At 52.3% G+C, this 25,623-nt stretch overlaps 13 protein-coding genes and 1 non-coding gene across 14 annotated transcripts; 4 read left to right on the top strand and 10 right to left on the bottom strand.

Moving 5' to 3' along the window:
- The first annotated feature begins 531 nt into the window (after positions 1-531).
- BDZ99DRAFT_461230 (uncharacterized protein) lies at positions 532-2,318 on the top strand. The gene has a single exon (XM_033719576.1). The coding sequence runs from the start codon at positions 625-627 to the stop codon at positions 2,098-2,100; it is 1,476 nt and encodes a 491-aa protein (XP_033579530.1). The 5' UTR covers positions 532-624; the 3' UTR covers positions 2,101-2,318.
- A 125-nt stretch (positions 2,319-2,443) lies between these two features.
- BDZ99DRAFT_461229 (aldo/keto reductase) lies at positions 2,444-4,233 on the top strand. Its single transcript, XM_033719575.1, has 3 exons — positions 2,444-3,200; positions 3,300-3,846; positions 3,918-4,233. The coding sequence occupies exons 1-3, from the start codon at positions 2,760-2,762 to the stop codon at positions 4,118-4,120; spliced, it is 1,191 nt and encodes a 396-aa protein (XP_033579529.1). The 5' UTR covers positions 2,444-2,759; the 3' UTR covers positions 4,121-4,233.
- A 93-nt stretch (positions 4,234-4,326) lies between these two features.
- BDZ99DRAFT_t32 lies at positions 4,327-4,412 on the bottom strand. The gene has a single exon. It is a non-coding gene; the product is annotated as a tRNA-Thr (tRNA).
- Positions 4,413-4,644: 232 nt separating this feature from the next.
- Positions 4,645-6,486, bottom strand: BDZ99DRAFT_439781 (NAD dependent epimerase/dehydratase family protein-like protein). The gene is made up of 5 exons (XM_033717673.1): positions 6,106-6,486; positions 5,965-6,056; positions 5,820-5,910; positions 5,129-5,764; positions 4,645-5,017 (listed from the first exon to the last, which is right to left on the bottom strand). The coding sequence occupies exons 1-5, from the start codon at positions 6,393-6,395 to the stop codon at positions 4,900-4,902; spliced, it is 1,227 nt and encodes a 408-aa protein (XP_033579528.1). The 5' UTR covers positions 6,396-6,486; the 3' UTR covers positions 4,645-4,899.
- Positions 6,487-7,470: 984 nt separating this feature from the next.
- On the bottom strand, positions 7,471-8,298 carry BDZ99DRAFT_474715 (uncharacterized protein; the record flags this gene model as incomplete). Its single annotated transcript, XM_033721927.1, has 2 exons — positions 7,471-7,867; positions 7,931-8,298. The coding sequence occupies 2 exons, from the start codon at positions 8,296-8,298 to the stop codon at positions 7,471-7,473; spliced, it is 765 nt and encodes a 254-aa protein (XP_033579527.1).
- A 478-nt stretch (positions 8,299-8,776) lies between these two features.
- BDZ99DRAFT_269407 (phosphoserine phosphatase serb) lies at positions 8,777-10,386 on the top strand. Its single transcript, XM_033713876.1, has one exon. The coding sequence runs from the start codon at positions 8,960-8,962 to the stop codon at positions 10,142-10,144; it is 1,185 nt and encodes a 394-aa protein (XP_033579526.1). The 5' UTR covers positions 8,777-8,959; the 3' UTR covers positions 10,145-10,386.
- On the bottom strand, positions 10,305-12,118 carry BDZ99DRAFT_461226 (arad-like aldolase/epimerase). Its single transcript, XM_033719574.1, has 4 exons — positions 11,693-12,118; positions 11,468-11,613; positions 11,062-11,197; positions 10,305-10,954 (listed from the first exon to the last, which is right to left on the bottom strand). The coding sequence occupies exons 1-4, from the start codon at positions 11,945-11,947 to the stop codon at positions 10,598-10,600; spliced, it is 894 nt and encodes a 297-aa protein (XP_033579525.1). The 5' UTR covers positions 11,948-12,118; the 3' UTR covers positions 10,305-10,597.
- A 244-nt stretch (positions 12,119-12,362) lies between these two features.
- On the bottom strand, positions 12,363-13,179 carry BDZ99DRAFT_461225 (uncharacterized protein). The gene has a single exon (XM_033719573.1). It carries the CDS (start codon positions 13,123-13,125, stop codon positions 12,595-12,597), a length of 531 nt encoding a protein of 176 aa, XP_033579524.1. The 5' UTR covers positions 13,126-13,179; the 3' UTR covers positions 12,363-12,594.
- On the bottom strand, positions 13,157-14,338 carry BDZ99DRAFT_461224 (ribosome recycling factor; the record flags this gene model as incomplete). The annotated part of the gene is made up of 3 exons (XM_033719572.1): positions 13,157-13,714; positions 13,803-14,187; positions 14,242-14,338. Coding segments are annotated over 3 exons (830 nt in total), but the record flags the coding sequence as incomplete, so codon positions are not given.
- A 213-nt stretch (positions 14,339-14,551) lies between these two features.
- BDZ99DRAFT_496951 (paraben-hydrolyzing esterase precursor) lies at positions 14,552-16,468 on the bottom strand. Its single transcript, XM_033723471.1, has 3 exons — positions 16,071-16,468; positions 15,994-16,017; positions 14,552-15,942 (listed from the first exon to the last, which is right to left on the bottom strand). Exons 1-3 carry the CDS (start codon positions 16,405-16,407, stop codon positions 14,684-14,686), a joined length of 1,620 nt encoding a protein of 539 aa, XP_033579522.1. The 5' UTR covers positions 16,408-16,468; the 3' UTR covers positions 14,552-14,683.
- Positions 16,469-16,921: 453 nt separating this feature from the next.
- BDZ99DRAFT_269391 (uncharacterized protein) lies at positions 16,922-18,008 on the bottom strand. Its single transcript, XM_033713875.1, has 2 exons — positions 17,415-18,008; positions 16,922-17,359 (listed from the first exon to the last, which is right to left on the bottom strand). Exons 1-2 carry the CDS (start codon positions 17,865-17,867, stop codon positions 17,039-17,041), a joined length of 774 nt encoding a protein of 257 aa, XP_033579521.1. The 5' UTR covers positions 17,868-18,008; the 3' UTR covers positions 16,922-17,038.
- Positions 18,009-18,150: 142 nt separating this feature from the next.
- On the top strand, positions 18,151-19,146 carry BDZ99DRAFT_496949 (uncharacterized protein; the record flags this gene model as incomplete). Its single annotated transcript, XM_033723470.1, has 1 exon — positions 18,151-19,146. One exon carries the CDS (start codon positions 18,151-18,153, stop codon positions 19,144-19,146), a length of 996 nt encoding a protein of 331 aa, XP_033579520.1.
- Positions 19,147-19,836: 690 nt separating this feature from the next.
- BDZ99DRAFT_461222 (uncharacterized protein) lies at positions 19,837-21,330 on the bottom strand. Its single transcript, XM_033719571.1, has one exon. It carries the CDS (start codon positions 21,294-21,296, stop codon positions 19,998-20,000), a length of 1,299 nt encoding a protein of 432 aa, XP_033579519.1. The 5' UTR covers positions 21,297-21,330; the 3' UTR covers positions 19,837-19,997.
- An 899-nt stretch (positions 21,331-22,229) lies between these two features.
- On the bottom strand, positions 22,230-23,958 carry BDZ99DRAFT_518382 (uncharacterized protein; the record flags this gene model as incomplete). The annotated part of the gene is made up of 2 exons (XM_033725287.1): positions 22,230-23,512; positions 23,565-23,958. The coding sequence occupies 2 exons, from the start codon at positions 23,956-23,958 to the stop codon at positions 22,230-22,232; spliced, it is 1,677 nt and encodes a 558-aa protein (XP_033579518.1).
- Positions 23,959-25,623: the final 1,665 nt, after the last annotated feature.

Below are 25,623 nucleotides of genomic sequence, written 5' to 3'. Positions count from 1 at the left end.
GATAAGGCGTGGTGTCTAAGACGTGATGGAGTGACCTGGGCGGCGATTGGCTTGCCCGGGCGCTTACAAGTGTGGAGAAGCAAAAAGCCACACCAGGACCGTGCCGTTGCGGGTGACAAGGCTACGGCGAGGCATGAGGGCATTCAAGTCGCGAATAGGATGCCATTTACAATCGCTCGTCACAATTCTTATCCTCAAGGCTATGCAGACAGGGTCCTCAACGCACAATCACGGCGGGAGGGACCCCTCGTGGTGCTGGCATCATGCCTCATGCAAGCTTGGACTGTCAGTCCCCAAAAGCCCCCGCGTAGTGCCGTCCCAGTGCGCCTATCGGCAGCCCTGCTGGCCTAGCCGGCGGTAAAGTCGATGCATGTTCCTGGCTTGAATCACCAATGTTGCCCACGGCCATCCAATGAGGGCTGCCAGCTGCTGTATCCCACCTCGACTGGCCCAAGGGCTGCGTCCACCAAACCCTCCAGACCGCTGCGAGTCGATATACATAGCCGCTGCCCCTACAAATCGCCGCGATGCCCGTTGTTACACTTCGCCTGCCCCTCCGCTTCGTTGCACGTCGCAAACGTCGTCGCAGCGAGAGAAGACCAGCCTGGCAACCGCCATATAACCATGTTCAGCTGTGTGGGAGTAATCTCATCACTCCTCCTGCTGGCCCACCACGCCTGCGCTGAGCCCGGTTTCATCTACAACGCCCCAGCTCCCTCTCCCGAGGACGGTCCTCCCCTCTCCGCCCACGCATCGCGAAACAGAAGACTCCTCCCGGCCCAGATCTGCGGCATTGTCGGCGCCTACGTTGTCACCGTACTTATCTGGGGCGTCCTGCTCCTCACCATCGGCCGGAAGATGAGACGCAACACAGAGACCTCGCCCAAGTCGCTGGACATTGAGCTGGTCAAGGCCCGACCCTACGTCAACGCAACCCCATTGTCGCCGCTATCCTCCAAGTCTGCGACCTCGTGGTTCAAGCGAGGCTTCAAGAAGAGCACCACAAGTGTGAACAGTGTTGCCAGCAGCCCCATCAGCCCCGACGACGCAAAGAGTCCTACTTCTTTCGACCAAGCCATCGTCGACTCTGCCAAAGCACAACGCCAGTCCGAGATGGAACGACTCTATGCGGCAGTCATGGACCATGACGCCAAAAAGAATTCATATAGCGCAGTTTCGACCGCAACACACGATAGCGATGAAGATGATAGCCGGGCGAAGAACCAACAAGAGCAAGCACAGAGCCCGCCCAGAGGTGCAAGGAAGCTACCTCCAATGATCAATACATCAGGAGAGGGGAGACTCGTCATGCCGAACTACAGCAACCCTACGAGCCCTACCAGTCCCCGAAGCCCTGTCAAGGCCATTTACCCACCGAATTTCCACCAGCCTCCTGCGACTGCGCCGCTACCCCGCGCACCATCCAGTCCATCCAAAACGATTCCCGCCAGCCCACGCAGTGTATTGTCAAAGAAGGACCGAACACCGTCTATGAGCTCCGCAAGCAGCAAATCGCGACTTGGCTTGAAGAATCTGCGGATTTCTGGACCCATTCAGAAGTACCCTGGCGAGAGCGTCTACGATGAGGCACGCACACCCCTCTCTCCCCGCTTTTACAACCCTCCTGCGCCACCATCTCCCCCGGATATGTCACCAATTACTCCCGCATCCCCTGAAGGAGACTACACGTATGAAGGTCTTGACAAGGTGCAACCACTACCTCGTCCAGCGCCGCAACGTACTGGTTCCTCCTACAGCAACCCACCAGCCATTGGGTCTGCGCCTACTTCATCGCCCGGGAAGTCTGCTGGAGGGGCTCTGCCCTTCCGCGCTTATGGTGACGGAGCCGCCGCCTTACCGTCCACCAAGACCACATATCTTGACCGAAGGCGAGACCAGCTGTCTCTGCAGACGCCCCGTACAGGTGTGCCTGCCACCCCATACAGTCCCTACATGCCTTTCACGCCCATTACACCGATCACGCCTCATCTGGTCGGCAAGAAGGAGCGCAAGGCGATGAAGAAGATGGAAGGGAAGAAGGTCGCGACAGAGAATGACATTGTGCAAAGTCCGAAGGAGATTTTTGGAGACGCGTGGTAATTTGGGTGTGGGCACGACGATTTGGAGCAACATGTCTCTACCATTTCAATGTACAATTTTTCCTCTTCATAGCCTTGACAGGCACTGGGACGGCGTTGCATTATTGGATTATGTGGGAAGCGAATCAGGGGATGCCCGGCTGAATGGTCGTTGGCAGGCGGAGTTTTTGTTCGAGGAGACTTCGTTTTAACGATTTTGCTGATGATGTTTATTTACAGCACGCATTTGCATATATATACATGGCTATACGCCTTTTTTTAGACCACAATTGAGTCAAGGATTTACACCTATCAACTCCCTTAATTCACGCCAATCATTCACGGAGCCCCGAGGAAGCTTAGCAACTCTTATCAGGTGCATCAACCAAAGGCATAGCCAGATAGCGTATGGTCAACCTGGGCTTTACCTAAAGTCCGATTCACACTACACTTGGCTTGCAAAACATCCTTGCAATATTGCCGTTTTGTACGACTTTGGGAAGTATGCTTGCGCTAACCCGATCCTTGGCGGAGTTACTGAGCATAACGCCGGGATATTGTGAGGTGACTTATTTCCCACGTCGCTATAAAGCAGCCAAAGAAACCTCGTTTAATCCATCAAAATCTAATCATCAATTACTCTTCGATACTCTTACAATAACTCCGTAGAAACAAGCCACCATGTCTCTCATGCCCCCGCCCGGACCCCCAAAGTCCCTTCTCGGACGACACCGCCAGCTCGCGCCCACCGCGGCCGTCAAAGTCAGCCCCATATGCCTGGGCGCGATGACCTTTGGCGACAATTGGAAGGACGCTCTGGGCGAGTGCAACAAAGAGACGTCATTCGCCTTGCTGGACTACTTCCACGAGCAGGGCGGCAACTTCATCGACACGGCTGTCAACTACCAGTACGGCCAGAGCGAGCAGTGGATCGGAGAGTGGATGGAGAGCCGCGGGACGCGGGACGAGATGGTGATTGCGACGAAGTACACGGGGACTATCGCACACAGCTTGCAGAAAGAGGGGTTGATTCATGCAAACTTCGGGGGGAACAACTCGAAGGCGATGCATCTGTGCGTTGAGACGAGCCTGAAGAATCTGAAGACGGACTACATTGACTTGGTAACTACAATTCCCTTCCTCACCTCCCTCCTCCTGTTCTCCCTTCCTTTTCCCGTTCGCGGAATCCCAACGCGACTCAAATACTGATGAGAAGCCAAGTACTACGTCCACCTCTGGGACTACACAACCTCGATCCCCGAGCTCATGAAGTCGCTCGACAACCTCGTCGTCGCGGGCAAAGTGCTCTACCTCGGCATCTCCAACACCCCGGCCTGGCTGGTCGTCAAGGCCAACGACTACGCGCGGCAGCACGGCCTGCGCCAGTTCTCCGTCTACCAGGGCCAGTGGAGCGCCGCCACGCGCGACTTTGAGCGCGAGATCATCCCCATGTGCCAGGCTGAAGGCATGGGGCTCGCGCCCTGGGGCGCGCTCGGCGGGGGGTCGTTCAAGCTGCCGGGCACCGTGACCGAGGGCGGTAGGAAGCTGCCGCTGATGCAGGTCCACGCCGAAAATGTAACCGTGGTGTTGGACAAGGTGGCGAAGAGGAGGGGGACTGCTCTTACGAGCATAGCACTGGCGTATGTGATGCATAAGACACCCTACGTCTTTCCCATCTGCGGTGGGCGGAAGTTGGAGCACTTGAAGGGGAATATTGAGGCGTTGGGGATCCAGCTGAGCCAGGAGGATATTGACGAGATCGAGGCGGGTAAGTCGAATCCCCCTTCCCTTTTTGCTGAGAAGGCGTTGAGAATGGTTGGAACTGACGATGGTCGACAGCATACCCATTCGATATCGGCTTCCCGCACTCTATGCTGAACGGCGCCAACAAGATGATCACCGGACCCGGCGACGTCTCGTTCGCGTCGCGGATGGGATATTTCGATTGGGTGGAGAACCCGAGGCCGATTCCAGCGCATCAGGGCCCGTTGGAAAAGATGCATACGCCGCCGCCGTGGATAACGACGAAAAAGGAGGACTAAGGAATGGAATGGACCTCTGATGTATGAGAAAGAAAACAAGTAGAATACCCCTGCAAAGTGCGTAAAATTTGATGCATAAAAAGTCTACTTGCCTATCTCATAACTACCTGCCCACCAAAAAAAGAAAGGGGCCAGTCAAAGTCCCACAGCCGCAACCATGTATCGCCAAAAATTTGATCCCCAGATATGCTGCTAGCAAAACGAAATGCTTCCACACGGATTTGAACCGTGGACCTCGGCATGACAGTAAGGAGATACTAGTGCCGCGCTCTACCAACTGAGCTATAGAAGCGGTGAATCCATTTGATGCTGATTGGCTGAATAGGAACTGGGCGAGGAAAATTTGTGTATATGACAGAAGACTTTGAGGAGGAGAAAGTCATTTTCGTTGGAGTGGAGGGGGGAGAATAGTATTGATTGGGTATGAGGAGGAGATTTCTCTTGGAGGGATGATCAAGCGTGGTCTTCGTAAAGCGTAAGTGTGCGTCACGTGAGAGACATGTGATTATGAAGCCAACCGCCGCCCTCTGGGCTCTACACTTTCCTTTCAACAACAGCCAAAACTTTCCTTTCCAAACAGTCATGTGCTAAGGCATCCGCCACCCCACCTGTAGTGGGGCACGCAGAATGATTTTCTTGACCTCAGTCTGATGAGAAATGAATGCGTAGAAAGCAGGGCTTTTATAGGATATTCTTGTACATACTCTACGACAATATTGTTTTGGGCGTCATTTGTAGGTAAACCTTTGGTGATTCAAGTTGCACATCCTCTCTTACGCTCACCTTTTCGGCACTGGCGGTATCATCTTCAATTCCGCAAACTCATCCAGCACCTTCCGTATCGACTCGGTGGTATCAACCGTGCCGAACCATCCCAGCTTACGGCTCTTATCCATGCTGTATGGAATCCAAGTTGTCAGTAAACATCATTTGCGCCCCATAGCAACATTCAACTCCTCCCACAGCATGTAACAGCAAGAGAAATGAAATGAAAGAAAATGAACATACCTATAATCCGTCTCCACACCCCCCAACGCGCCCTCCGTAAACGCAAACAACCTCTCCACATCCCACAACTCCCCATGCACCAACCCCCACCTCTCCGCCACCTCCCCCCACGCCCTCCGCACCCTCTCCGTCTTCGCCCACGCCGTCAACCCCATCTTCCTCCGCTCCCACTCCTCCCCATCCCCCGGCCCCAGCACCTCCATCCCATACCACCCCGCCAACGCCTCCCACAGCCCTCCCCACGTAAACGCGCTGCCATCACAGCAGTTAAACTTCTCCCCCGCCGCGTCCTCGTCGCGCACAAACACAGCCCACTCGGCCATGTACGCGTTCAGCATCGCCGAGCTCTGGCACTGCGTCGCGCGCCACCCGGCGGCCGTGCCGGGGTAGACGAGCGGCTCGGCGAGGTGCGCGCCGACGGCGGCGTAGATGCCGAGGGGCAGGACGACGTTCATGGCGGCGTCGGGGACGGCGCCGGGGATGTACGAGGGCATCGTGATGGTGTAGGAGGTGTGCTGCTGGGTGGCGCAGAAGGCGGCGAGGAAGTCTTCTTGGGTGTAGTAGAAGTTTGGGGCGAGGAGGACGCGGGGGAGGGATTCGCGGAGGGGTTTGGGGGTCTGGGGGAGGACGTGGGCGCTGGGGGAGGGTGTTAGAGGGGGTTGCGTAAAAAGGGGGAGGGGGTGGTACGGACCCGTAGTTTTTGGCGCCGGTTTGGAGGAGGATGCGTTTGGGGTTGATGGAGGCGAGGGGGAGGGAGTCGCAGAAGTTGGAAAGGAGAGCAGCTACGCGTTCTACAATCAGCCATCGTCCGTCTGCATGTCAGGAGCTCTTCGTACTGTTCACTCGACACATCTCTTCCGCGTCGGACCAGAGTCTCTCTCCTGGCTTCGGTGCTACCTGGATGTACGCGAAGAAGAACACGTAGTCACTGTTCTCATCAGCAGGGGCCCAGAGCACATGAGCACATGGCGACAAACGCTGTAACTCCCTTCGATTTGAGCACCTCCGCGATCTCACCCGGTTTCTTCAAGAGGTCAAGAGCAATATGCTCGGCATTGCTTGGAAGCCCTCCCGGAATCGCTGGAGGTCGTCTCGATAAGCAATATATCTTAGTCCACCTATCTGGGTCCTGAGCCAAGACACGAAGCATATGGTAACCGGAGATTCCATTGGCGCCTGTGATGATGGCGGTCAGGCCTTTAAGCTCCTTCGGGTAGACTGGGAGGCCGTGGTAGATGCTGCGGGATTGAACTTGATGGATAGTCATTTTGGGGATGTATTGAAGGGTTCGGAAAGAGACAAAGGAGTCCTGGGCCAATGGTAGAGTGGAAACTGCTTAAATATAATTTGGAGATGGTACCTTTGTACCGAGGTCGTGTTGCTAGATGTGACGTCAGTATCGAGTAGTTATTGAGATGTGTGGGCGTACTTTCTAAAATAGTAACCCGAACACCTCCCTGCAGCAACAGCATGACGACTGTAGGGAGGGATGTTGAAGCGGGGTTTGAATTTCCGAGGGCCGACTAAGAATGTGTAGTGATGTTAATATGCTACATGCTCTGGTATCGAGAACTATGCTCCACATCCAGGCTCGCCGTGGAACATGGCGAGGCCCCAGAGGCAATTATACTTCAAGGGTTCTTTGGAGACAACCAAAGGTAAGACCAAATCATCATTTACAACAGTTATATTTCCTTCCACTAGCGCGGCCGCTAGCGAGACTATGTTTAAGCAAGCAGATGCACGTTACTATGTAAACAAGTAGCTGTCGGAGAGCGCGCAACTATCATGACCGCATATGATTTGGTGGATTTCCTAGGCCCGGCCTGAGAAGACAGGAGGATCGGTAGCAAATGGTGAGGAAGGGGGGCTATGAAGGACAACTCTCCACTCTACACCATTAATTGGCGCCTGTAGAAGGTTGAAGCTTGGCAGCTAAACCAAAACAAGATGTTCGACGAATAGATTCGGATAAACGAGTTCGAACTTTCCCAAACGAGTGGAGTTCATATGCTGAATGCTTTTCGTGCAAGAAGCGGAAAAGGATTGCTCTAGAAAATCTGCGCGTTGATTTATTTAGTTTAACAGGGCCTAAAATGAATCTGAACCGATATCATTTGTTGTATAGAGCTCTGGAGTCTCGCGAAGTGAACCCTCTCGTACTCAAACCTGCATGTCGTTTCCTTCTTCCTAGCCCTGAGGTATAATGCATACATTCCCTAAACACCATACGCCTGAATGCCGCTTTCCCATTTCATTGGTATTGTACATGGCCAGAAGCGTTATCTTGTCACTTCAACTATGCACCCCCGAGACCACACATATCACTGCCGTGCTGTTGATCATTCAAAGGGGTTCTTGGGTGGCTGCTGAGCTGGAGGATCGGCGAACGGATTGGCGGCTGGACCATCATGCGCAGATTTGACTGGCGCACCCGAGTAGTATTCGGCGGATTCACCCGATGTTGCAGGAAGCTCGACTGCCGTTGTTGAAAGAGTTGATTTGTATTGTGGAGCTGGCATCCGCTCGGGCTCCGGGTGATGGTATTGTGGAGGCTCAGGAATCGGCGTAGGATTAAATTGTAATGATTGATTGTGACCGTACTGCGGTTGGGCCTGGACTAAGGGCACACTTGCGGGATTGGCAGTCGTGCTTTCGCCATGGCCTCGCTGTTTGCGGCTCTTCCTTTCTTTGATGAAAATGACGAGGGAGTAGATGAGGAGGGCGAGGAATGAGGCGCTGGCAGGGGATTAGATATGTCCAAAGAGAGTTACATTAATTGAAATTGGAAAGGATACTTACAAGACAAGAATGGTGCCAAGGAGGCCTATACGATTGACGCCTGGTCGAGCAAGGGCCACTATATCAAGGACGAGGATGACGGTCCAGATGGTAGTTTGAATGACGTTGAAGAGAAGAAAGGCTCCGGGTTTCAAGGAGTGTTTAGCAAACATAATCATCGCCATGATGTCCAGGAGCAAACAGATGATCAGTAAGAGCATGAAGAGAATAATCACGCCCCATGACACGTTCTCGATATCGTGCCTGGACCGAATAATAACGATAGCCCAGATGTAGATTCCGATGAGGAAGACCATGAAGCTAGTGCGAAAGGCCCAGAACGGGAACAGAACGCGCTTCTTCCATGGTGTTGTCTGCGTAGAGGCCATAATGTCGAAGGCCGGAGACGGCGCTGCGGGAATGATCAGAGGGGAGTGCTGGGAATTGAGGGTGGACGTGTCGTCTTAAGGGGTGAACGAGACGAAGGCAGCGAACGAGTCCACCGCGATGGTTTTGAGGTTGAAGGAAGAGGGGCGGTGCCCCAAGAGGAGGTAAAGCCTAACACCTGTGCCGTCCTCAGCCCCACATGGGTGTGTTTCATGGTGAAGGGTGGAGAGGAACGCGCTTGTGGCGCGCGTTCATGCCTGGCGGCCATTTTAATTTCCAGCATTCTCTCGTTAGGTCATCGGTTCAGATGCAATTGAGAGAAATCTCACCCGCTACGGTCTTTATATCCGACCACTTTCCGTCTCGAGAGAATCCCCGGGGCTAACACCAGCCTGCAAACCCTGTCGGTTGTTTTGCTGATGTTATGATTTCGTCGAGCTACCTACAAAGGTACATAGCCTAAGCACTTGGTAAACAATGCCGGCCGGGGCCCCTGCAGGAGTGGCTGGAGGTGTGGCGCGGCTTAGTTCCAGCGGAATCTCAACACCATGCCCCACAAATTTTTCTATCACCGCTGACACCCGCTACGCTATTTGGACGTCCCTCGGTGAATTGAGCCTCGATATACCCTAGACTTGGCTCTCAGCCTTCGTCAACGCAGACATGGCCCACTCCAACCTCTCGTCGCCCCTCAGCTCTCCCTCCGCCTCGATAGTCGCCACACTCTTCTACAAGTCCGCAACCCCGCAGCACGCCCACGCCCATGCCGACTCCGCGCCTCACAGCCCACGGGACGCCCTCCCACCCACAACCCTCCACCACCTAACAGACGGTGCCATCCCGACCGAGAACCTCTCCTCCTACCCCCTCGAGCCCCCGACCCCCGGCCCGAGCCCACTCGACCACCTCTACGGCTCCTACATCTCGCAGTCCTGCCTCACGGACTTCCTCGCAACCCTCGGAAAGCTGATGCCTGGCTTCGAAGAAAACTCTGTGCAGACGCGGAGCCTCGATGCGCCCGCGCCGGGCTCGAAGGGCTGCCGGGTGATGGAAATAACCATCGCGCTGCCTCCGTCCTCGTTCATAACGCTGGATGCCCTGCGCAACGACGAGGTGGTGTCGCGGTTTGAGCGCGAATGGAACGTCGAGGCGGTGTTCCAGTATAACAGCGTGTACCGGCGGCACAAGCGCTTAGCGGTCTTCGACATGGACTCGACGCTCATTGCGCAGGAGGTCATTGACGAGATAGCGCGCGAGCTGGGCGTTGAGGACCAGGTGTCTGCGATCACAGCTGCGGCTATGAATGGCGAGCTGGACTTTGAGGCGTCGCTGCGGAAGCGTTGCGCCTTGCTCAAGGGTGTCCCGAGCACGGTTTGGGAAACGTTGAAGCCACGGATAACGCTTAATTGTCGGAGTGGGGAGCTGGTGCGCGCGTTGAAGCGGCTGGGATATAAAACGGTGGTGCTGAGTGGTGGATTTACGCCAATGACGGGTTGGTTGGCGGGATCGTTGGGGCTGGATTATTTCTATGCGAACAATCTTGTTGTAAGTGACGACGGGCAGACCCTGACGGGCGAATTGACCGGAGATATTGTGCATGCGGAGAGGAAAAGACAGCACGTGCTGGATATCGCGAAGAAAGAAGGCGTGATATTGGACCAGGTTTTGGTCGTTGGTGACGGCGCAAATGATCTGCCTATGATGAGCGTAGCAGGATTAGGAGTTGCTTTCAACGCGAAGGCGAGGGTGCAAATGGAAGCGCCAGCAAGACTCAACTCGCAAAGTCTGCTAGATATATTGTATCTGCTAGGTATTTCGAAAGAAGAGCAGGACGTTCTACTCAGGTAACATTGGCGATGAGCAGTGCATGCGTTGTTCAACCATACAAGAGTCTAACCTTGGCTCAACGCCTTGAGAGCGATGTCGTTATTAGATGGCTGGTATTCACTTACACTCTCAGATGACATGTGGTAAGCTTGGTTTTTGTTATGTTTAGCAGAGGCCCAATATACCGACATTTCAAGATTTCGAACCTTCTATTTCGCATAGCTATTCCATGTTGAAGGTGTTTTTATGTGCTCCATTAGCGCTCTGGAAGTTTTCATCAACTGCCTGCTGATATTTAAGAGCGGATTTTCTTTTGGTGGCTTGGCATGCAAAGCTGCGTCCTGTCACTATCTTGACACCCAGTTCTGAGAAACTTCCGAGAACCAGGCCAGCATCCATGAAACTCATCTATTAGACCTGACATAGCATTACCGCTATCCGACTATCGCTCTAACCATCTCTTGCAGTACATCCCTATTCCAGGTAGTCCCCACCCGTCTCCTTATGTATCACATCAAACATCGGCTTCGCACTGAAATAGCCCGCCTTGGGCGTCCCAATCGCCTCGTACGTGAACTTCGCATCCTCCTCATGAATCTTCACCGTCTCGCCTCCCCTCCCCTTTGCCGCCGCATCCGCCATCAGCTGCGCATGGCAGCATTTCTCCATGCTCACGAACCAAAACACAGTCTCTTCCACAGTGCCGCCCACGGTTAGCAGCCCGTGGTTCTGCAGCAGCGCGGCCTTGTTGTTCCCGAGCGCTTTGGCGATGTTCTTCCCCTCTTCTTCGACGAGCACGATGCCGTTGAAGGAGTCGTAGAGGACGTGGTCCTACTCAATATCAGCCCCCGAACTCTACTCTCCCTTCCCCTTTCTCAAAAACTCGAAATAATCGATCCAAGTATAACTTTCAAACTCCCAACCACGATAGTACCTACATTATGAAAAGCGCACGAGTCTTGCGTGATAGTATCCAGCTTCCGCCCTAGCGAGCAGAAACTCCGCCCATATATACTATGGCTATGCGCCGCAGCGTTCACATCCGGCCGCGCCTTGTGGATCGCGGAATGGATCCTTAAGGTGGTAATACACATGTTAGCGGGTTCTCATAAAGAAGGGGGGTTGAAGACAGATACTAGGTCCTCTAGTGTTGGTTGTCCTTGAGTGCTACTCAAATCGGATTCAAGATACCATTTTGGCTTGAGTTGATGCTCAAAGCGACTGAATTGGGTGCTCAAACGCGACTTAAGTGGGTATTTAAACACGACTTGTGTCGTGTTTCAACACAGTTCTAGGAATAATGATACCAGAGGACTCTGGTATGTGTATTAGGACCTTACGTACATATACGCCGCCGTGTTGAGCAGCCGCACCGGCCCGCCCTCGAGGATCTCGCCCTCTTCGCTGACGAGGATCAGGTCGGAGGCTTTGATGAGGCTGAAGGCGACGCCGAAGGGGTTGACCCAGAAGGTTTCGGGGTTGACGGGATCCTAGAGGGCGGGATACTCGTGTTAGTATTGGGATGTGGTTGAGCTTTAAGTCTCGTGACTAGGTTGAGGGGAGGCATACGCGCATGGTGATATGTCCCGCAACGCCCTCGTCGAAGCCATATTTCCCGAAGATCCGGAACGCGGCGGCGAGGCGGCCTTTAAGGTATGCGCGCTCCTTATACGGGTCGTCGAACTTGGGGGCGCGTGGCCAATGGGAGGTGGTGATCTTGTCTTTTACCTTTTTCTCGCTCAGGCCCGGCTCGTGAGGGGCGGCGGCCGTTGGCTTTATGGAAGAGCCATTGGACTCTGTGTTCGTTGCGGATGGGGGTGCCATGGTTAGAAATGAGAGGACAGAGTTGAGAAAAAAGAAGAGGTGTGATTAAAGATGGATGACGCCAGTGAACGATTTATGTTTATTTGGAAAGAAGCGCGTGGTGGTCTAATAAGTAATGGGATCGGTTCAGGGAATGCTTGCTTTTCCTACGCCCTATGTAGAAGCTCCGAGGTTCGCTCAGTCGAAAGGTGCATTTCATCGCGTGCATGATGCAAGAAGTGGGGGAGGAATGAGGGGTCCGCGAGAGTCTCCACTATGTCGAATCAGAGAGCTGTGGACCTCTTGGGCGCTAGATCATGCGTTGCGGAAATAAAATTAGAGGCGTGCTGATTGGAGGAGTCTTGACAGTAGAGTAGTGTAAAGAAGGCAGAAAATGTGCGAGGCTGAAAGAAGATAATTCAATGAGATCGTTGATGTCTTATATCTCGATACTGTGGGTGTCATTGAAAGAGGCCCTTCAGCTATTACCTGCCATATGAGATTCTTGAATCGAAGTTACGCCTCGTAGAAATTAAACTATAGTAAGAACTATAGGATCGCCCCAGACAGCGTCCAAAATGTATGAGAGAGACTCGAACACATAAGTCGGTCGTTCCCATAACCCAGCACCACTCCCATTGCCATAATAAACTGCTACCCATGACGTCTTAAACCACGGCTCCCTTCCTCTCTTCCATGCACTTCTCCAACTTCTTTATAGCCTCCTCAGCCAGCTCCTCTACCGTATCCACAAGAGTAATACCAAACCTATGACACACAACCTGCACATTCCCCCTCTTCCAGAACCCTTTCGGGCAACACACCACCACCTTCCCATCGCGCGCACGCAACCCAAGCTCCATCAGGGTGATCGGACTCGAGGTGTCAGCTACAAAACAAACAGCCGTAACATCGGCTGCCGCCATTTGGTCCAGCTCCCAGTCGACCTGTTCCTTGAACTGAGGATTCGAGATGTCTTCCTCCCAGCTGTTGTCCCAGTCGTCGCGTCGCGGGTTGAACACTGTGATGGGCAGGTGTTCGAGCTTTTTGGTTAAGGCTGTCTGCCAGTCGATGGCCTTGCCCCTTTCGATGCTGCCTGCGAGGAAAATGGACGCGGCTTGGATGGTTTTGGCCGAGCCCGGTGGCTTGCAGACGGTACATTTTGCATTAGGGGAGAGTGGGTTGTCTGTAGTAGCCATGCTGATTGTTTTGGATAGTGACGTTTATATGAGCGGTGTAGTCGTGGTCTGGAGTCGCTGGTCGCCTTACATGTACCTAAGGAGGCAGGTGGTCAGTGCTTATATATTCAAGGCACCAACAGGCTGAAAAGTAATACGCCAAACGCATGGTAAGTGGTAGGCGCATGTATACAAATATAAGGCTATGCGACCACATGTATAGGACACTATTAGAACAGATAGACCATCATGATATCCATTCTTACTGCTCCAACACCCTCCTCGCTCCATCCACAATCCTCTTAACCTCCGAAACCCCCCTCTTGACAGCCTCCTCCATTTTTTTCGTCGCTTTTTGCAAATCGTCCGGCCTTACACTCTTATCCACCTGAAATTTCCTCAACTTCTTGTGATGCGCCGCTCTCGCATCCTGCACCGCCGTCGTCGCTACCTCCCCAGCTTTATGCGCCGCCTCTAGCGCCGCCTTCCGCGACTCTCCCGTCGGTGGGGGTATAGGGACAGGAATCGAGAGCGGGCTATCTGGGTGCGGCGACTGCGGCGCCAAGTTGTACGGACTAGCCGCTATAGCAGAGGAAATAGGTTTGATATGCTGTACCCCACACAAATCCATTAGCGTCGCGACCGACAATCAAAAGCACACCAGATAGTCTTGACAAGCAATTGGATTTTCCGCTTACCTCCTTCTCGCCCACAATAACATTCAACACCCGCCCCTTGGGCACCACCTGCGCCAGCTCCTTCACCCTCGCCGTCTCCTTCCCCTCCCCCTTCCCTATTTGCACTTTCAACCCCTCAACTACGTCCGGGTTGAACCGCCCGCCCGACCGCAGCTGCGACAGGTCGTGCGTCAGCTTCTCCATCGCTTTCAGGATGTTCGATTCCAGCGGCGAGAGGTCGTAGGCCTGGTCCGTGGGCGTGTTCGCCGAGGCTTCGGTGACGGGCGGCGCCGAGTCGGTGCGGGCGTGCGACATGTTGGCTTTGCCGGCTTTTTTGTGGAGGGAGGGGGTTGTGGCGAAGCTTCTATGGGTGTTGGGATTGAGGTAGGCGGTTGTGGGGAGGAGACTGGGGATCGTTAGAATTTGGGCGGGTTTTTGTGCAATTGGGATTGAGGCGTACGTTTTTCGGGCTATGGAGCCTGTCCGTGATGGGGAGAAGGCGCGGATGGTGCTTTGGATCCATGGTGTAGGTGATGCTAGGTTGATTCGAGGCATGGTGATGGTGGGAGAATAGGAGTGGGACCACTGAGGAAGCTTGAGATGTGGGAGTGAAGCTCGGACCTAGAACACCAAGGGTCTCTACCCACTTTCGCGAGGATGTTACAATATTTTAATTATTTCTTATATCTAGCCGTGTTGAACAGTTGATGTATAGAGCGTCAGGTTTTGGGGTCTTGCTCAATTTGCACTATACGTTATCATTTTGCATCACTCGCTCAGCCATTATAAGTATCTATAGAGTTTGGGAAACTCTGAAACATGCCTTATATTCCTCAGTCTTCCTTTATTATATCCCTGTAATTTCCTAGAAGAAAAGTCTGTCTGGAGCTCTGCTGTACTCTCTATATCTTCGACATAATCGAGTTTCCGGTAACCCCAACACCTTGTAATAGCCGCCAAACCTCCAGCCCCCTTTCAAGCATCGGATCCTCCCCACACACCACCGTCCCTTTCGGCGTCAAAGTCCTAATATGCAGCGGATCCGTCGTACCCCAATCCATCTCCTCTCCATCCAAAAATTTCGCAAAAAGATCATGGAACGAATTCTTAATCAGACTCTTCTCCTTCTTCAGCAAGTTCTCCCCATTTCCCCACATCCAGATCGCGTAATCCGTCCCATGAGTGACACCCCATTCCTTCGGTAGGCGGTTATCGATACATCTCGCGCGCCACTCCATGCGATACCTGTATATCAAGTCGCCGGCGCCATGCTGTACAAGCGCGTTCACAAAACCGCGCTCAAGCATGTGGATCTGAATGTCTGCGTAGATGCGCCCAAATGCATCCGGCCAGTCTTTGCAATCGGCGGGGAGTTTGTCCTCGGGGTAGTAATACTTGATCAGGGCTTCGCACGCACGGAGCGGGTAGTCGGCCTGGATGCGGTTGAAGAGCGATTCCAGACTATTCTTAGGTGGCCGCCAGGTGCCGTAGATGAAGTGCTCGTCTCGGCACTCGCCGATCAGGAGCTTGATACCGCGCCGCTTCATTCGTTCGGCGAAGACGCCGTTGTCGATTTCTTTCATCAGGCCGTGGCGGACGAAGTGGCCGTCGGTTGTGGCGCGGAATTGGTGGTGTTTTACTCGCATGGTCGCTTTTATCAGTGTCGGCGCGTCTAGAGCTCGGAGTCTGGCTAGCTTTTCTGTGGAGGATACGCTCAAGGGGATTTTTAGCGCAGTCAAGAGCTCCTCGAATTGCTCTTGCGCCTCAGCGGTAGATTTCGGCTGAACACCAGGTCCATTCGACCACATGATGGCTCGCCGGACAATAGCTTTTGAATCTGGTAGTCCCAATTCGTATGCAAGTTGGTGAAATGTGGCATGCGACCCTGCGGAATATCCACCGATAGTGATATTAGAAGCATCGCCGCCGAAATAGCTGATGTTTTTGTGCGTCCACTCGAGCGCGAGCCGTATGTCCCAGAAGCCGACGTTCGAAACAATGTCATTAGAATCAAAGTTCTGGCCCAGCTCTTCAGATGCGAGGAAGCCGAAAACATTCAGTCTATAGGCGGGCAAGACGCAGATGAATTTCGCGGAGGTTTCGCTGAGCATCGCGCATAGATCTTGTCCATTAGGATTTCCTAATTGAAGGAATCCGCCATCTACATTCATCAGGACTGCGTCGTTTTTGGATGGCTAGTATAAACACTCACGGATATTAAAGAAGACGGGCCATCCTGGATGAAAGCGTCAGCATCCATGATATCATACGATTGAAATGGAACCAAACCTCCAGCCGGCGGCTCTCCTACAGGCATCCAAATATTACATTGCAAGCAATCCTCGTCCCAAAGGGTCATGTCAGGAAGATCGCTCTCAAGGCCTGGCTGTGGGCAAAGTGCAGTACCGCCGGTATATCGTCCTGGATTGGCTCTTGTCCCATAACGGTAGCATGAGGGTAGAGGCCTCGGTTTCCTCCATCGGAATGGACCTACCGGTGGAAGAGCGTATGGCACTCCTCCGAAGTAGTGGCAAGTAGGTTTTCCTTTGATTTGAAATGTGAGGCCCTCGATGAAACCGCGGAATTCTAAGTCGCGAACGCAAGGCTCTGAGGTTTTCGCCATCATATATACAATGACTACTGTACGACTTGATATGGTTTATGGGTGCAAGTAGGACTAGTTCGACTGTGACAGCACTAAAAGTCGTGCGTGCATGAGGGGACAAGGGAGGAGACGTCGTCCAGAAAGAAGCCTAGAACGTCCGTGCCGAGGGATCTTCATAATCCCTACTCCAGGAGAGTCAATCTTAGGAACGAAACGCAGAAACAATGATGCAATATATCATTTTACACCCAACAGATGTTTGCTGTATATCTGTGCTAAACACAGGACGATTGATGTTGTTGATTCTTTGCATCTCGCCCAGATCTCTGCGAGCCTGCTGAAGCCCTCCACATATAGAGCTCCCTTGACGTCGTTATGCAGGTTTATTACACATGTCACACTCGGAGGTCTAATTTAGCACGTTTGGAATTGTACATTGTATTTCCTTCTAGGTTACGTAGTTATATGGTCCCTAATTGCGTTACACAGGTGTCAAAGGTGATGAGGAAAGCTTTCAGGTCGAACCGTATTCTTAAGGGTATATTTACCACCGAAACCTGATTCTGTCCAAGTTGGTCCTCCAAAGTATACCCTCTTTCGGCACCAGTTCCACCAAAAGCCACAATTCCAACCATCATTCCGCCTAAACTTCTCACAGGAAGGCGGCCTCTCTGGCCTCCTCCTTCACCTTTTCGACCTCTTCTTGCTTGATTTCTCTAGCTTCTTCCGCATCATCTCCACCCTCTCCCGTACCCTCCCCAGCCCCCTCCAAGTCCGCAATCCGCTCCGCAAGCCTATCAACCTCCAGCTCCAGCGCCCCAATCCGCGCCCCCAGTACCTCCCACTGCGTCCTCAACTGCGCAGTCAAGCGTTGCAGCACCTCATCCTTCCACTCCTGGTTCCTCGCAATAGCATGCCGCAGCAGCTCAGAATCAGTAGGCTCAGCAGGAGTCGGCGATCCTCCATAAATATCCTGTCCACCATTAGAACGTCACGCTTCTGTAAATGAGACTCCGGCAGCCACTCACATCGAACTCGCGCCTCATCTTCTCCGACGAATTGACAAGTGCAACGAATCGGTCCGCATTGAACGGCACGATCTCTTCCTTTATCTGCGTAAAGCGTGTTTCTGAGATCTTGCCGCCAGAGCCGTCGGGGAGGTAGCCGCCGCGTGCGACGTAGGTCACGTAGGGGAAGTCGGCAGCAGTGGCCTCGCGTGGTGGGGCGTTGGTAGCTTCAGGATTGCTAGGGCCATGTGAAGTTGTTGCCGTGGCGGCGGTCTGGGTTGCGTGGCCGCGCTGGAACGGCCTTGAGGGTGGCTTGCGGAAGAGCGAGGTCGTGAAGCTGGTGACGCGCGAGTGGAGGCCGTGTCGGCTGGTGCGGCTGTTTGCGTGGTCGTTCGAGGCTGTGGAGGCCTCCATGGCTGGTTGGGGTGGTCGCTGGCGTGCGGCACTTGCTGAGCCAGTTTGTGTTGGCTTCATGTTGAGTTGCGAGGATGTGAAGGAGTGGTGATGAAGTTGGAGAGAGGAGCGGAGATTGTGGACGTTTTAGAAAGGCCAAGCCCTTCTAATGGTCAAGTGAGGTGGTAAATATTAAGCGCGCTAACCAGATTCGGAATTGGATTCTGATATCTTCTCCAAGCTCGGCGTCGTTCTTTCGTCTCGACCGCCAACCGCCAGCGGCCAGCTTGAGTCGAGGCTTGTCAGATTGAATCATACTGACGAACTCAGCAAAGCGCCTACAAGCAGCTCCACCACCTCAAGAATGTCCGGCGCCAGTGTCCGCGTCGAAGGCTTCCTCGAATGCCTCGGCCTCAAGAGCCAAGACGACCTAAACCGCTTCTTCCTCGAGCGAGACGCCTTCCTCACGCCCTGGGCCGAATACCGCGACGAGTGTCTTCTTACCCTCCAATGCATGGAAGACTCCGGCAACCCTCACCTTACCCCATGGGTCGCATTCAGAACCATGATGTGTCTCCGCAAAGGCTCCGCCGACAAGATCAAAGATGACGCCGACGAGCGGGTCAAATGCCGCCTGTACACCGTCCGCTTCCTCTTCGATCTCATCCAGAACCTGACTAAGCCTGGTGAATACTTCTACGGCAAGAGGGGGGAGGATCTCGTCGAGAAGCTCTTCAAAATGACGAAGCTACTGTGCACCCATTACCGCGCCAAGGTGTTCCCAGTCATTCATGTCATCGAGCGAAACAGGCCGTCGACCGTCGAGGATTACGAGTACTACCTCCTCGAGCGCGATAACAGGGTGCGGATGAGAGGCCACACGCCTAGCCGTTTCGACGAGGTCGTGGGGTCCGGGAACGTCAAGGCTGCTGTGAAAGCCCGCCAGCCGTCTCAGTCCGCGGCTCCGATTCGCAACGTCGAGCAGGAGGATACGCCAGCGACGCCCAAAACCCGACCTGCGCCCAAACCTCAACCACCCGCAAGCGTCGCTGCACCCGTCTACGGTTTTAGGAGGGCCTCCAACAGCCTCCAGCGAGCGGCCGAGAACAGGACCGCGATCAGCTTCTCTATCGATGGCGAGGAGTTTGACAGTCCAAAGGCGCACGAGGCTAAGGAGCAGGAGTTGGTGTACCCCAAATTTAGCGAGGAGGGAGCAGCGGTGAAGAGGGTGGATGAGGAGGCCAAGAAGCCTTCAGATGAGGAGAGCGATGAGGAGAGTCTGTTCGTCCGAGACCGCACGACTCGCGAGTCGTCGGATGAGGAAGAGGCCTATGAGACTGCAGATGAGTTTGGTCTTTGAGTGGATTTGCACAGTTGCATGGACTTGTGGAAGGTTCCTGGGGGAATCGGAACAGAGCGTTGGTCGGTGGACTTGCCAATCATTGCAGAGAGCGGAGGACGCCTCATGGGAGTAGGATAGGCGGAAATGAATCATAATATGACTGCTGAATCCGCGTGTTAGCATGTAGCTTCTAAGGATGAGATTCTTGTGAGGAGTCTTACCCAGTAGCTAACACCGTCAGGAGGGCTTCAAAATATTGACTGGATGGGAAAACACACGCCGACTTCACTACTGGTGGGAATTCCGCAATACTACACCCTCAATACGAGGCCATCTGGATGTATGCATTTCAGACAGCGAAAAGAGTATGAAGGTCCTCTTCAGGCATCCCTAAATCCCGACTTCAATGTAAAGGTTAAGGGTCTCAGTGTCGGGTGGATAAGGCGTACGAAGTTCAGAGAGTGCAAACACCTCAGAGGTCACCCTAACGTTCCATGGAACTTCTGTCATCAATGTCAAAATCGGAAACCTTCATATCAATAGGGCGAGGAGGAACAAGAAAAATACTATGAAAATCGCTTGGTGATCACACCGAGATATAATGAAAATCTCACCTTGATGTAGCAAATGAGACACTTTAAATTAGACCGTCGTGATGAATGAAGTTCAGGCAGCGAAAATCACCTAGGGATCACCTTGACACATCATGAAATTTTCCAGTTTGATGTAAAGATCGAAAGCCCCCGAATTGAGTCAGTGGCAGATCCAATTCTATCTCATACTTAGACATTAATAAGAATCATTAGACGTAAAAACCCAGCCCTCGTGCTCATGATTAAGGCTACGGGATAGCAACGCCAAGGGAGCCCTCAAGGGTGATTAAAATCGTAATGGTATGGCAATTCTCCGGCACCTGATGTCGAGCGCAATGACGCCAGGGAAGGCGATCCTCGTACCGTAGAAGACGGACTTCGTGACATAGATTGGAACCTCTGAGAGCGTAAAGAGTTGGCTGAAGGATTACTGGACAATTGGCGGGTTCCAGAACTTCGCACATCAAATCGCGATGCCGCAGTTCGAATCGTTCCAGGGCTCTCATCTCGTCCGGGGTCCGACGACGTGCTGCTTGTGTAGTATGAATCCGTTGCATCAGGAACGCGAGGCGTGCGATAGTGGATCGCGGAGCCCGTTGAGGTTTGCGTGGAAACCGAGGATGTGAAACTGAGAGCATCGGAGTCGATATCGCCGGCCTGGATATTAGCGATGAGCTCGGCATCAAGCTCCGTCATACCGCTCAAGATATCGGCGAACACAGCCATAAGTTCTCGGAACTCGTGTTCAGTCAGCGGCGTGTTAGAGAACCTTGCGAACTCATACTGCGTCAAGAACTTCGCGCCGAGTGTTGGAGGGTTGATGAGCCCAAAAGAAGATAATCTCGAAAGATAGTCCCTTAAGCCCATAGTCGCAGGGCGCTGAAGGAGTGCTACTACTTGTGCATCCGGAAGTATTGGCGAGGTATCTTGCGGGTGTTGGCCCGGGTCGAAGGCCGGGTCCGGAGGAGCGAGAGAGACGGCTTTAGCTTCAATGAGATTTGGGAGCTCAGGAATGACTGTCCAGAACTGTAGGTTCGGTAGGTCATCGGAAGAAGGGGAGGACCAGCCTGGATGCGCAATCTCGCCCCACGCCGGTAAAGCTGCCGAGACTGGTATGACCGTGGCTTCCATCAGATGGCTCCTCCTCTTGAATGTAGTATGTTGGCGCTCCGCCGTAGGTGGCCTACTACCCGCTGTCGCATCATCCAACTCTTCATCCTGAAGTTCCCTTGGCCTCGAGTCCCACGCGACGATAGCACTCCTCTTCAGATTCTTGACAATCAGCCGCCGAATCAGTTTGCCCACTTCGCCGTCTTCGATCGGGAGGTAGGGCTTCGGTATGCCTTGTAGAGCACTGCGGTTTGTATAGAGGCGGGTAGAGTATATCAGGATCGTGATAAGAAAGGTAAGCAGGTAGACTCCAGCCACGACGAATATCTTCTGGATGTCATCGCTGCGGATGGACTGGTAGATGGTATCGGCGGGGGTGACGGCGAGGAGGACGATAGCAAGGAAGAAGAGGACGGTATAAGTAGTGCTGTACCAGATACGGAACAGTCGAATGCGTATATGCATGCTTTTAGGAATCTACATGATGCGCAGAGGTGTTGATGTTGCTGTGTCGAGCGCGATGATGCGGCAGCGCGCCGGGGAAGGTCTTGGCAGAACAAAAAGTGTTTAACGCCGTCGTTCATTCACCAAACGCTTTGACCACCTGCAACAATATCCACTTCTAGTTAGATCAACATTCGCTTACCAAATAACGTTTCTCATTCATTCAATCGCGGGTGGATTTGTTCACTAGTCCGAAAACTGAGCTTCGCGTTCTCGATCGTCCGAAAGGGTAGCAATTTACATCGAATAGCACATTTGAGCTCGCACTATCAAGAAGTCAACAGCAATTTTGCCCACGCGCTCTTCCGCGGTATCATGATCTGTGAAGACGTCTATATTCTGTTTATTCGTCGTAAATTCCAAATAGACCACCGAAACGTATTACGGCCTGAGCCAAGGAGCACTGTATATCCTAAAGATGCTGCACTGATTCTCCCCATACTTGCGCCAACGCATATAACAACATGGTGAAAGGTCAACTGCGAGACTGGAAACCGCGGAGAAAGAAGTAGGAAACCCAAAGTAAATGGCCACGAAAAGAAAATCGGTGATACTCATGCGTTCTAGCAGAGCAGAGAATAATTTCCAAATTGAAGAAACCAATCTGATTCTGCGAAAATCGATGAGACTCATTTTGAAAGACCAATAGCCCAAGCCTCGGAACTCATCCGAGTAGGGATATGCAAGCATTATGGTAGGTACTGTCATGGTTTCTAGGGTGAAGCGAGGACGGAGGGCCTATAATCCGTCAAATGTGTCAATCTGATTATCAAAGCCCATGAAAACATCGTGCTTGCTCGAGTTTTTACTGCGATTGGCGACCGACTGACTTGAAGTTCGGGATGACGAGGAATGGAAGACGTCCAAATCAGGGCGGAGGGATGGCTTGTGGGTTCAAGACGGACCTTGGCTTGCCATACTGTAAGGACTCATTCCATGCTGGATGTTTGCCGGCTTATGATTCGGTTGTGACTGATTGAAACCAATACTAGAGGAAAGGATTGTCCGCGGACTAGCATGCATGTCAGGGACTGTACGACCGCTATCACTGCTCGGCAGTCCTCTTTGCGGAGATTGGCTCTGGCCCCGAGCTGGTATCCTTGAACGTTCTTCGGAGGTACGAGACGTGGATTGAACATTCCGGCTCATGGTAGAGCCCGAGAGCACGTCTGCTTGTGAGTTGTAGTGAGATCTGCTTGAAGTTCTCGAACTCTTGATGGCGCAAGCACAGACACGCTCTAGCAGAGACGTTACGGCGTCTTTCAGGTGAAAATTGCCGGTCTCAAGAGGTTCAAGTAGACTCCTGGCTTCTTCGGTACTCCAAGATAAGGTGCAACTTTCTTGAAAACTAGCGAGGGATTGGGCCCAGCGGCTGCGGAGCTCACGGCGACCGAGGAGGCTTTGGATCATCCTGGAGTAATCTAAGTTGCCTTTTTGCATCTTCGGTTCGACTTTGTAATGGTCATCCTCTACATGCAGGCAGCGATCATCAAAGCTGGTAACACCCTCGAACAATTGGCCACAATAGGGACATGCGCACGCAGTTTTTCGCTTCGAATTTGGTCCTGGCTTCCCTATGATTTCGCAATCCGCATAAGTGATGGACTCGTGGTCGTGTCTGTTGATGTGGTGGCGCTCACAGCCGTTCTTGGTAGGAAAGTCTAATGGACAGTGTGGACAGCTCCAGGTCATTGTTTGGCTATGATGACTCTTCTCATGATTCAAACAATATCCAGCTGCCACAAACTCCCGCCCGCAATACGTGCAAGCCCAGTCCTTTGGCTTAATAGTCTTACTGTGATGACTCTTCTCATGATTCCAACAGTATCCAGGTGCCGTAAACTCCCGCCCGCAATACTTGCAAGCCCAAGCCTTTGGCTTGATAGTCTTACTATGGTTTACGACGTTGTACGAAGTTGACGTAGGCGTCGAAACCGTTGGTGCGTTGTGTACGACTTCTGATCGATGATTTGAGTCGGAATTTTGAGGACGAAAATGCGTCTCATTAGGCGGGGATATGTCCATTGGCATTGTTTGCTCATCATTCAAGTATCCATTAGCCCCCAGGTTGACATTCGGGGGCTGATGGAGAGGTAGCTGATATGAACTTGAGCTGCTGGGGAAGGAAGAAAGCCGAGATGAATACCCCGAGTCCCGAGACTGGTGACTTGATTGCACTGTGCATTCATTAAGGCTCTATACATACTGTGGCCTAAGAAGAGCTCGTACCATTGCTATTGATGACGGCTCGTTGGCACTCTAAGATTTGGCTATGCTCAAAATCTTTGAACGCATCAAAAAAGTCCAGACTGGAAGCACCATGTTTAGCAAATTTCAGGCCAATATCAATATCCTCAGTGCTATATCTTCGCAATACATCCATGAGTTCTAGCTTTTTTGCCAGTTCCACGCCTTTGACGAGCTCTTCAGCTCCATACTTTTGAAAATAGCTTTTGTATTCCGGTTGAGCTTCAGCAACGTCCAAGGCTGATGGTTTCCAATCTCTGGTTTGTAGGGGCAGTGCGTGATGGGAGGAGGACTGATAAACTGAGTAAGGTCCACGGGGAAGCTGGCTATTTGGCCGTAATCGCTTTATCTGAGGGGATTGATCTGAGCTAGCCATTTTGGAAAAACTGGATACCTAAGCTAGGTAGCTAAGAAGAACAAAAAGTAGAATAACGAGTGCCATGATAAGAGACCTAGACTAATTGTACCAAGTGGGAGCTGCAACACCCTCCTGGCGGAAGTTCCCTATGAGCCGTAGAATAAGTAACGTAGAAGTCTGCCCCACCTCGTGCACGGCCACCAGCTAGAAGAGGCCACCGGCTCGTGCACGCGATAGGCTTGTGCAAGCTTTTCGTCCCCCAACAAAACTAGACTAGAGAGCAACACCCTAATAATATAAGCTAGAATTGAAGTATAGTATAGAGTAGTATAGATTTATATATGTCACGGCTTGAACGGTGAAGCTTGCTGCACAGCGTAACACGTGATGTTAGGACCCGGCGAGAGGCCTTGTTGCAAGGGCCTATGCGAGCCTTGGCAGGAGTATACCTGCCGACCGCCGCCCTGCCTCCTTGTAGCTCCTTGAGCTACGTCTTGTTATTCAACCCGCCTGCCTGCCGTGCATTATAGAACACGTAGTGAATTCAGTTATTACTTCTACCTACTTGCCCGAGCTAGCTAGGGCAATCCTGCCGCCCGAGACCGTGACAATATATAGTAGAAATACATATGCAGATAGATATAAAAGTAAATATTTAGAGGCCTTCTGCCAGTCCTCTAAGTTAATTAGAAGCGGTAAAGTAAGGGGTATATGATTATTCGAAAGGAGGTTGTTATGGAGTGGAGTGTAAAGGTGTTCTATTCGGCTAAAGCTACGGCACGGTCTTAATGTTATGATAGTGCTATAAGCAGGAGTTTAAGAGCTTAGAAGGAAGCTTTAATTAGATGCTAAACACGTTACTACGTGGGGAATCAAGACGTTGTGTAAGGAATAGGAAATCGAGAGCGCCGGCGAAGAAGATATGCCGGCGGAACGTGCGTATGGCATGAGCTCGCGAGCTCCGTGCGAGATCAGGTGACGACGCTACGTGATCTAGTCTATAACCTAGACTACGACCTAGACTAGGTCACGTGATCTAGGCTACGTTCTAGGATATAATCTAGACTAGGAGCTAGACTAGACACGTGATCGGCGAATTATAGTGGGTAAGGTGTCACGGGTGGTTACCGTGACACTTAAGGACCGTGCTGACTAACCCACGCGCACGTGCTGTTGCGCACGCAGCGTCCGTAACCGTAACAAGGGTATACAGTTATTTAATATAGCTTATATTCAAGTTTTAATAAGTTATTATTTAGTGGTTGTTAAGATATTTTGCTATATAATATTGATTTTTTAGTGTATATTGGGCTGGACCGCTCGCTTAGGTAGACCGCTTGCTTGTGGAGTACGTTAGATTAAATAGAAGTAGAAGATAAAGAAATACCCTAGTACCTTAGCACCACAAAAGAATATATAGGCAACGCGCGTGGCACTGCATTGCGAAGTGGAAGGCAAATGATGTACTTTGGTGCCAGTAGTTGAAATGCAGGTGTGGCCTCGCGGAAACTGTTGCAATCGCTCTACGGTGGCTGTAATTGGTCCCTATCATGATGCCACATTTGCAAACACACATTTCAGACCACGATAAGACCTTTCGTAAGCTTGCTCAAACCACCTTTGAACGGACTGTTGATTTAGTCAACTGGCAAGCTGGCAGGACTGGTGAGGGTTGATCCCCGA

Source organism: Mytilinidion resinicola (assembly GCF_010093595.1).
Source record: "Mytilinidion resinicola strain CBS 304.34 unplaced genomic scaffold BDZ99scaffold_6, whole genome shotgun sequence".
Lineage (NCBI taxonomy): Eukaryota > Fungi > Ascomycota > Dothideomycetes > Mytilinidiales > Mytilinidiaceae > Mytilinidion > Mytilinidion resinicola.
This window is presented reverse-complemented; position numbering and strand designations above follow the sequence as displayed.

Coding starts and splice junctions, on each gene's coding strand:
- BDZ99DRAFT_496951 (XM_033723471.1), bottom strand. CDS start 16,407: ATGATGGCGAAAACCTCAGAGCCTTGCGTTCGCGACTTAGAATTCCGC. Junction 16,018..16,070: donor AGGAGAGCCGCCGGCTGGAG/GTTTGGTTCCAT, acceptor GCTTTCATCCAG/GATGGCCCGTCTTCTTTAAT. Junction 15,943..15,993: donor GCCCGTCTTCTTTAATATCC/GTGAGTGTTTAT, acceptor TGATGAATGTAG/ATGGCGGATTCCTTCAATTA.
- BDZ99DRAFT_461226 (XM_033719574.1), bottom strand. CDS start 11,947: ATGGCACCCCCATCCGCAACGAACACAGAGTCCAATGGCTCTTCCATA. Junction 11,198..11,467: donor CTCAACACGGCGGCGTATAT/GTACGTAAGGTC, acceptor TACCACCTTAAG/GATCCATTCCGCGATCCACA. Junction 10,955..11,061: donor ACTCGTGCGCTTTTCATAAT/GTAGGTACTATC, acceptor GATATTGAGTAG/GACCACGTCCTCTACGACTC.
- BDZ99DRAFT_461225 (XM_033719573.1), bottom strand. CDS start 13,125: ATGGCTACTACAGACAACCCACTCTCCCCTAATGCAAAATGTACCGTC.
- BDZ99DRAFT_461222 (XM_033719571.1), bottom strand. CDS start 21,296: ATGCATATACGCATTCGACTGTTCCGTATCTGGTACAGCACTACTTAT.
- BDZ99DRAFT_269391 (XM_033713875.1), bottom strand. CDS start 17,867: ATGAAGCCAACACAAACTGGCTCAGCAAGTGCCGCACGCCAGCGACCA. Junction 17,360..17,414: donor AGATGAGGCGCGAGTTCGAT/GTGAGTGGCTGC, acceptor AATGGTGGACAG/GATATTTATGGAGGATCGCC.
- BDZ99DRAFT_439781 (XM_033717673.1), bottom strand. CDS start 6,395: ATGACTATCCATCAAGTTCAATCCCGCAGCATCTACCACGGCCTCCCA. Junction 6,057..6,105: donor AAATCGAAGGGAGTTACAGC/GTTTGTCGCCAT, acceptor TGATGAGAACAG/TGACTACGTGTTCTTCTTCG. Junction 5,018..5,128: donor GGTGTGGAGACGGATTATAG/GTATGTTCATTT, acceptor GATTCCATACAG/CATGGATAAGAGCCGTAAGC.
- BDZ99DRAFT_269407 (XM_033713876.1), top strand. CDS start 8,960: ATGGCCCACTCCAACCTCTCGTCGCCCCTCAGCTCTCCCTCCGCCTCG.
- BDZ99DRAFT_461230 (XM_033719576.1), top strand. CDS start 625: ATGTTCAGCTGTGTGGGAGTAATCTCATCACTCCTCCTGCTGGCCCAC.
- BDZ99DRAFT_461229 (XM_033719575.1), top strand. CDS start 2,760: ATGTCTCTCATGCCCCCGCCCGGACCCCCAAAGTCCCTTCTCGGACGA. Junction 3,201..3,299: donor AGACGGACTACATTGACTTG/GTAACTACAATT, acceptor TGAGAAGCCAAG/TACTACGTCCACCTCTGGGA. Junction 3,847..3,917: donor TATTGACGAGATCGAGGCGG/GTAAGTCGAATC, acceptor GATGGTCGACAG/CATACCCATTCGATATCGGC.